Source organism: Esox lucius, chromosome 9 (assembly GCF_011004845.1).
Source record: "Esox lucius isolate fEsoLuc1 chromosome 9, fEsoLuc1.pri, whole genome shotgun sequence".
In the NCBI taxonomy this organism is placed as follows: Eukaryota; Metazoa; Chordata; class Actinopteri; order Esociformes; family Esocidae; genus Esox; species Esox lucius.
In genome coordinates, this window is record NC_047577.1 from 1,062,931 (window position 1) to 1,072,500 (window position 9,570).

The 9,570-nt window shown below is 43.8% G+C and overlaps 1 protein-coding gene across 1 annotated transcript in view; it reads right to left on the reverse strand.

Annotated features, from left to right (window-relative positions):
- Window positions 1-9,570, reverse strand: part of radil (Ras association and DIL domains) — a 34,269-nt gene that overhangs the window by 21,708 nt on the left and 2,991 nt on the right. Inside the window, exons 4-9 of the mRNA XM_034294429.1 lie at window positions 6,085-6,201; window positions 5,243-5,355; window positions 4,783-4,971; window positions 3,123-3,752; window positions 1,220-1,402; window positions 71-108 (exon numbers count right to left, since the gene is read on the reverse strand). Of these exons, the coding sequence (XP_034150320.1) occupies window positions 71-108; window positions 1,220-1,402; window positions 3,123-3,752; window positions 4,783-4,971; window positions 5,243-5,355; window positions 6,085-6,201 (1,270 nt within the window). The remainder of the gene's footprint in view (window positions 1-70; window positions 109-1,219; window positions 1,403-3,122; window positions 3,753-4,782; window positions 4,972-5,242; window positions 5,356-6,084; window positions 6,202-9,570) is intronic.

Sequence of the window (9,570 nt, forward strand, 5' to 3'; positions counted from 1 at the left end):
TTGAAGAAAAAACACATTTCCATTTCATCAACATTGACACAAGTGCTAAAAGGTGGAATAGGATACTCACTGCTGAGCTTGTTTCTGGGCCAACTCCTTTGTCTTCTCCTGAAAGACACACACCGACACACACCGACACACACCGACACACACAGACACACACAGACACACACCGACACACACAGACACACACCGACACACACCGACACACACCGACACACACAGACACACACCGACACACACAGACACACACAGACACACACCGACACACACCGACACACACCGACACACACAGACACACACAGACACACACAGACACACACCGCAATTAGAAGCTCATCAAAGTTTCACATAGTCAGTAGACCTCACCTTACCATTAGTCTCCATATCGAACCTCTCCCAGTTCTCTGCTACTTTACACACAGCACCCATGAGTCCTAGTTAGTAATGAGAGACAAGTTGGTCTACGGTATCTATTGTGTATTCTAACCATTGTATCTATTATGTATATTGTATCTGCTATATCTATTGTGTTTATTTTATCTATTGTTTTACAGAAGTTCAACATACTCCCAGTTTCAAAGTCCTCCTACACAGCACAAACTACTCCTAGCGCTTTCAAGCCCACCCCAAACCTCCCCCACTCCCTCCCACCTGACACCTCCCCAACTCCCTCTCCCTCGAGAGACCTCCCCAAATCTCACTCCCTCCAGACACCTTCCCACACTCCCTCCAGACACCTCCCCAACTCCCTCTCCCACCTGACACCTCCCCAACTCCCTCTCCCTCGAGAGACCTCCCCAAATCTCACTCCCTCCAGACACCTTCCCACACTCCCTCCAGACACCTCCCCAACTCCCTCTCCCTCCAGACACCTCCCCAACTCCCTCTCCCTCCAGACACCTCCCCAATTCCCTCTCCCTCCAGACACCTCCCCAACTCCCTCTCCCTCCAGACACCTCCCCAACTCCCTCTCCCTCCAGACACCTCCCCAATTCCCTCTCCCTCCAGACACCTCCCCAACTCCCTCTCCCTCCAGACACCTCCCCAATTCCCTCTCCCTCCAGACACCTCCCCAACTCCCTCTCCCTCCAGACACCTCCCCAACTCCCTCTCCCTCCAGACACCTCCCCAAACTCCCTCTCCCTCCAGACACCTCCCCAAACTCCCTCTCCCTACAACAACATGTGCAATACAACACTAATTGAATACATCTCACCCAGGAAAGGGCCTGGATGCGTCGTACAATCTTCAGCAGCAACGTGCCAAAGCAACCGGGAGGGAAGGCTGAGGCTGAGTGCTGGATGCTGAGACACAGCAGGTAGGCGGGGGTTAACTTATGGTCGTCACCCCCCGGCTCAATCAGCGACATGATCCGACTCACCAGGGCATCCTCATGGGCCTGCAGGAGTCAATCGTTACCAATTCAGTTCAGCTTAAGTCAGTTCTGTTTGATTCAGTAATGTCCGAAGCAGATCAGTTTGAATCAATTCTGAGTTTGATTTCATTTTGGTTTGATTTAGTTCCGTTTACATTAAATAGCCATCGCTCACTGCTGCACAACATAACAGACTAAATTAATTCAGCACAACATTAAGTAGTTATAAATGTACATTAACACATTAAGTAGTTATAAGTGTACATAAAAACATTAAGTATTTATAAGTGTACATAAAAACATTAAGTATTTATAAGTGTACATAAAAACATTAAGTAGTTATATCAGTTGAAGTAGATACATACACATGTAATGTCTTTATGTGTAATGTCTTTATGTGTAATGTCTTTATGTGTAATGTGTTTATGTGTAATGTCTTTATGTGTAATGTCTTTATGTGTAATGTGTTTATGTGTAATGTGTTTATGTGTAATGTGTTTATGTGTAATGTCTTTATGTGTAATGTGTTTATGTGTAATGTGTTTATGTGTAATGTCTTTATGTGTAATGTCTTTATGTGTAATGTCTTTATGTGTAATGTGTTTATGTGTAATGTGTTTATGTGTAATGTCTTTATGTGTAATGTCTTTATGTGTAATGTGTTTATGTGTAATGTCTTTATGTGTAATGTCTTTATGTGTAATGTGTTTATGTGTAATGTGTTTATGTGTAATGTCTTTATGTGTAATGTCTTTATGTGTAATGTCTTTATGTGTAATGTGTTTATGTGTAATGTGTTTATGTGTAATGTGTTTATGTGTAATGTGTTTATGTGTAATGTCTTTATGTGTAATGTGTTTATGTGTAATGTCTTTATGTGTAATGTCTTTATGTGTAATGTGTTTATGTGTAATGTGTTTATGTGTAATGTGTTTATGTGTAATGTGTTTATGTGTAATGTGTTTATGTGTAATGTGTTTATGTGTAATGTGTTTATGTGTAATGTGTTTATGTGTAATGTGTTTATGTGTAATGTCTTTATGTGTAATGTGCTTATGTGTAATGTGTTTATGTGTAATGTGTTTATGTGTAATGTGTTTATGTGTAATGTGTTTATGTGTAATGTGTTTATGTGTAATGTCTTTATGTGTAATGTGTTTATGTGTAATGTGTTTATGTGTAATGTGTTTATGTGTAATGTCTTTATGTGTAATGTGTTTATGTGTAATGTGTTTATGTGTAATGTGTTTATGTGTAATGTCTTTATGTGTAATGTGTTTATGTGTAATGTCTTTATGTGTAATGTGTTTATGTGTAATGTGTTTATGTGTAATGTGTTTATGTGTAATGTGTTTATGTGTAATGTCTTTATGTGTAATGTCTTTATGTGTAATGTGTTTATGTGTAATGTGTTTATGTGTAATGTCTTTATGTGTAATGTCTTTATGTGTAATGTCTTTATGTGTAATGTCTTTATGTGTAATGTGTTTATGTGTAATGTCTTTATGTGTAATGTGTTTATGTGTAATGTGTTTATGTGTAATGTGTTTATGTGTAATGTCTTTATGTGTAATGTCTTTATGTGTAATGTCTTTATGTGTAATGTGTTTATGTGTAATGTGTTTATGTGTAATGTCTTTATGTGTAATGTGTTTATGTGTAATGTCTTTATGTGTAATGTCTTTATGTGTAATGTCTTTATGTGTAATGTCTTTATGTGTAATGTGTTTATCTGTGTTTCTACCTGTTCAAAGTCCAGCTGAAGGCGTCTCTTCTGGTTCGCCCCCCCCAGAATGGTGGGAACCCCTCCTGTGCCCCCCACACCCACTCCTCGAGGTTTCACCAGGTGGGGTTTGAAGCTCCTTCTGGCTGGGGGTCCGGTTTGGGACGACAGCGCCCCCTTGTCCCTTAACACAGAGCCACACAACTTACAGGCCGGTGCCCCTTTGCCCTCGCCCCCACCCTCTGCCTCCGCGCCCCCCTCGTACAGCTGTCCCAGGGTCCGGAGGCGTGCCAGCGTCTGGGCCGGGAGGGGCCTGGCGCCGGTCGGGTCCTTATATAGGAAGATGTAGTGAGATCCGAAAGACAGCAGATCACCATGGCGAAGCTGGGTGGAACGCTCACACCGGGAGAAGTTGACCAAGACCGTAGCGTGGGGGACGGGCTCCACAGCCACACAGAACCGCTCGTCCCCGTTGACGCCAGCTGTGCTGTTGTTGGGGGCGTTGCAGTGGCGCCGGGTAGCGGGAACGCGGTGGAGGCGACAGTGAAGCGGCAGGATATCAGGGGAAGACAGGCAGATATTGGGACGCGCCGATGGAGTCTCCTGGCCAACCGTGTGTTGTTCCCTGTTCAGGAGGTAGACCAGGCAGTCCTAGAAGACATTATAACATGTCAACATGAGACTGTTCAGGTAGACCAGGCAGTCCTAGAAGACATTATAACATGTCAACATGAGACTGTTCAGGTAGACCAGGCAGTCCTAGAAGACATTATAACATGTCAACATGAGACTGTTCAGGTAGACCAGGCAGTCCTAGAAGACATTATAACATGTCAACATGAGACTGTTCAGGTAGACCAGGCAGTCCTAGAAGACATTATAACATGTCAACATGAGACTGTTCAGGTAGACCAGGCAGTCCTGGAAGACATTATAACATGTCAACATGAGACTGTTCAGGTAGACCAGGTAGTCCTAGAAGACATTATAACATGTCAACATGAGACTGTTCAGGTAGACCAGGCAGTCCTAGAAGACCTTATAACATGTCAACATGAGACTGTTCAGGAGGTAGACCAGGCAGTCCTAGAAGACATTATAACATGTCAACATGAGACTGTTCAGGTAGACCAGGCAGTCCTAGAAGACATTATAACATGTCAACATGAGACTGTTCAGGTAGACCAGGCAGTCCTAGAAGACATTATAACATGTCAACATGAGACTGTTCAGGTAGACCAGGCAGTCCTAGAAGACATTATAACATGACAACATGAGACTGTTCAGGTAGACCAGGCAGTCCTAGAAGACATTATAACATGTCAACATGAGACTGTTCAGGTAGACCAGGCAGTCCTAGAAGACATTATAACATGTCAATATGAGACTGTTCAGGTAGACCAGGCAGTCCTAGAAGACATTATAACATGTCAACATGAGACTGTTATAATGTTGTATGAGTCAGGTAGTGTAGGGAGTACCTGTCTGTCTGTTGTATGAGTCAGGTAGTGTAGGGAGTACCTGTCTGTCTGTTGTATGAGTCAGGTAGTGTAGGGAGTACCTGTCTGTCTGTTGTATGAGTCAGGTAGTGTAGGGAGTACCTGTCTGTCTGTTGTATGAGTCAGGTAGTGTAGGGAGTACCTGTCTGTCTGTTGTATGAGTCAGGTAGTGTAGGGAGTACCTGTCTGTTGTACCCCTGTAGCAGTAACAGGTGAGGAGACTGGTAGAGCGAGTGTCTCACGCCTCCTCCCCCCACTACTCCCCCATCGCCCTCCTTTCTGCGGGTCGTGGCCCCTCCCTGTCCCCCCCTTGTCCTCAAGGGTCCAGGCAGGGTGGAGTAGTAACGTTTGGGCTCGTCTGCACCCCCCAGCTAGTTAGAAAATATATAAAGGAAGTCACCTTAATGCAGCTCTTATAGCATCTTTCTCTCTGAAAGGTTCCTCCTCATCCTTAGTGTACAAGTACAATGTACTGGACCAGGTTTTATCTCAATACCTGGTCAAATAAAGCTAAATAAATTAGTGAAGTGGACCTATAGCAAAAATACTTTCTGGCAAGTTGTGTTTAATAAATAGAAAACTACCCTGATTTAACAGGGGTGTTTAAGAACCAGTTAATAGTTCTTCAGTTCCATCAGTTACCTGGTTGAGACTGGTCTCACTGAGGGAGCGGCTGAACGTGGTCCCGGGTCGCGGTAAGGTCAGAGTTCCTTTGGCTCTGTTTCTCTGCAACTTACGGGCCTGGGCATTAATATCTGGAGAGAAGGGAAGGAAAGAAGGAGAAGGAGAAGAGAGATAGAGAGGAAGAGAGGGAAGAGGAGAGGAGAGAGGAGGAGAAAAGGAGGAAGGAGAGTAGAGGGGGAAGGAGACAGAGGTGAGAAGAGGAGAGTAAAGGGAAGAGGAGTGAAGAGGAGAGAGGAGAGAGAGAGGGGAGAGATGAGGAGAGGAAGTAGGGAAAGGGTTAATGGGTCAGAACCACAGAACAGGAAGCATTAACCAGCTGAATCTGATTCAACCAATGGAATCAAGTTTTAGATGAACCAGGTGATTCATGCGAATCAAGTAAATCAATCAATGAGGCTGAGTGAACACATGACACATGCACTTACTGGCACCTGCACTTACAGAGAGACACAGACAGACAGCCAAACAGCCTGACAGCCAGCCAGCCATTCAGTCAGCCAGGTAGACGGCCAACCAGCCGGACAGCCGGCCAGGCAGACAACCATACAGCCAGCCAAAGGGCAGCCAGTCATGATCAGTGATCAGTAGTGAAAACAGACAGGCCGATGTGTTTAAACAGACGGGCCGATGTGTTTAAACAGACGGGCTGACGGGAGGCATGAGTGACAGAGACGATGGGGTCACGCTCAGGTGATGGGGGCAGGGTTTGGGGGTACCCCAAGCAGGTCCAGGAGGTCTCCATGGGTATGACAGACAGCCAGGTGACAGGTGACAGACACCCTACCTGTGGCCGCGCCCACCTTTAGAGCCAGGGGTGTTGGGCTGCGCCACCCGGCCGGAGCGCAGGGGGGAGGAGATGATCCTACCTAGACCGGACCGGACCATTAGGGCGGCCAGGAAAGGGGGTGTTTTGGTCCCTGGGGGGGACAGGGCACAGAGACACTGACAACGGCCCTACACACAGTGGCCTAATCATGCACACGCTAAAAACACACTTAGGAGAACACAAGTCAATTAAGGCTAGGCTAAGGGTGTGTTGCTACGGTAGCATGTGTTGTTCCCTTCCTTTTCTGAGGCCATTATTAACAAATACAGTTAATTAATGAATTCCAAGGTCACTGATTAAACACAAGTCACACACACAGACACACACACACAGACACTCACAAACACACACACACACACACACACATACACATACAGAGACACACATACACACAGACACATACACACACAGACACACAACACACTGCTGTGTTGCAGATGTCAAGTGTTGATCATTGTTGTAGTAGAGGATCACTAACAGGAGAAAGACTGAGGGGTTTTACTATTTAACAGGAGAAAGACTGAGGGGTTTTACTATTTAACAGGAGAAAGACTGAGGGGTTTTACTAATTAACAGGAGAAAGACTGAGGGGTTTTACTAATTAACAGGAGAAAGACTGAGGGGTTTTATTATTTAACAGGAGAAAGACTGAGGGGTTTTACTAATTAACAGGAGAAAGACTGAGGGGTTTTACTAATTAACAGGAGAAAGACTGAGGGGTTTTACTATTAACAGGAGAAAGACTGAGGGGTTTTACTATTTAACAGGAGAAAGACTGAGGGGTTTTACTAATTAACAGGAGAAAGACTGAGGGGTTTTATTATTTAACAGGAGAAAGACTGAGGGGTTTTATTATTTAACAGGAGAAAGACTGAGGGGTTTTATTATTTAACAGGAGAAAGACTGAGGGGTTTTACTATTTAACAGGAGAAAGACTGAGGGGTTTTACTATTTAACAGGAGAAAGACTGAGGGGTTTTACTAATTAACAGGAGAAAGACTGAGGGGTTTTATTATTTAACAGGAGAAAGACTGAGGGGTTTTATTATTTAACAGGAGAAAGACTGAGGGGTTTTATTATTTAACAGGAGAAAGACTGAGGGGTTTTACTATTTAACAGGAGAAAGACTGAGGGGTTTTACTATTTAACAGGAGAAAGACTGAGGGGTTTTACTATTTAACAGGAGAAAGACTGAGGGGTTTTATTATTTAACAGGATAAAGACTGAGGGGTTTTACTATTTAACAGGAGAGAGACTGAGGGGTTTTACTATTTAACAGGAGAGAGACTGAGGGGTTTTACTATTTAACAGGAGAGAGACTGAGGGGTTTTACTATTTAACAGGAGAAAGACTGAGGGGTTTTACTATTTAACAGGAGAAAGACTGAGGGGTTTTACTATTTAACAGGAGAAAGACTAAGGGGTTTTACTATTTAACAGGAGAAAGACTAAGGGGTTTTACTATTTAACAGGAGAAAGACTGAGGGGTTTTATTATTTAACAGGAGAAAGACTGAGGGGTTTTACTATTTAACAGGAGAAAGACTGAGGGGTTTTACTATTTAACAGGAGAAAGACTGAGGGGTTTTACTATTTAACAGGAGAGAGACTGAGGGGTTTTACTATTTAACAGGAGAAAGACTGAGGGGTTTTACTATTTAACAGGAGAAAGACTGAGGGGTTTTACTATTTAACAGGAGAAAGACTGAGGGGTTTTACTATTTAACAGGAGAAAGACTGAGGGGTTTTACTATTTAACAGGAGAAAGACTGAGGGGTTTTACTATACAGCACATATTTTCTCTCATGGCCATTTGGTGCCAGGTTTTGGATGTTGTAGTTTTATTGGAACCCAAAATAATTCAAACAGGGGGACAACATCTCAGACAGGGGGACAACATCTCAGACAGGGGGACAACATCTCAGACAGGGGGACAACATCTCAGACAGGGGGACAACATCTCAGACAGGGGGACAACATCTCAGACAGGGGGACAACATCTCAGACAGGGGGACAACATCTCAGACAGGGGGACAACATCTCAGGTGGAGAGAACAAAAGCCAAGCAATTCCAAAGCACACCAGCTGTGGTAAATTATGTACTAGTCATCAGGCAGCAGACAAGGTCGCTGCTGACTACGCCCACTCAACAAAAGGGCAAGCCAATACTGTCCAAGGTCACTGCTGACTCCGCCCACTCACCAACAGGGCAGGCCAATCATATCCAAGAAATTATTTCTCGTCCTCTGACCCTCAACCACCAGCCATCTGTCTCAGAGAGACCAACAGCAGTATGATCAATGCTGAACAGTTCATTAAATCCAGTTTAGGTCAAATGATAAACCACAGACCTTGCAAACATTAGGGGTTTTATTCCCACAAGGAAGAAAGACGTCTCTACTTCTGTAAGTTGTTCTGGATAAGTGTCTTCCAAAAAACTAAAATGTTTAGAGCTCTACTACTCTGCTCATTTCCCTGTATGTAGATGTAATATATTAAAATGGTAAATATGCAAATTAACTTAATCTTCTAGATGTTATATACTGAAACTGTGAATATATAAATTAACGGAATCATCTAGATGTAATAATAGATTACATTTGGTCACTTTAACAACCGCAGCTTTGGGACATTCAGTCACTTTTACACCCTCAGCTTTGGGACATTTGGTCACTTTTACACCCTCAGCTTTGGGACATTTGGTCACTTTTACACCCTCAGCTTTGGGACATTCAGTCACTTTTACACCCTCAGCTTTGGGACATTTGGTCACGCGCTCACACTTAGCGGAGGTGCGCGATCATACAAAATGAAAGACCTCTGGTTACAGAGGGAGAGGGTGATCTGGAACACTAAATAACTCATACCCTAAACCCTAAGCACCCAAAATGATACACAAGGGGTGTTTTCAAGGAACCTGATACCTGAGACAATGACGAAGAAGAAGCTAATGATACCTTCTCAAAAGATGTGGACACTCCTCTTTAATGACTTTAATGAAAACTACTGTCTCATGTTCTAACATTCTGCAAACCTTTCCCACAGATCTAACACAGAACTGAAAACATGTTATATGTTCTACACACAAGCACATATACACACAGAAACACTCTCAACACACCCACGCAGACACACACACACACACACACACACGCTCTCTGCAAGAGTTAATGAGCTGTATGTTTCTGCTGAGTGTAACATGTGGAAAGGATGGGCATTAAATACCAGCCACACTGGAGTGTGAGCTAAACACACACACACACACACAGTCACACAGACACCATACAGAGACACACACACACACACACACAGTCACACAGACACCATACAGAGACACACACACGCACACACAGTCACACAGACACCATACAGAGACACACACACACACAGACACCAAACAGAGACACACACACACACAGTCACACAGACACCATACAGAGACACACTCACACACAGACACCA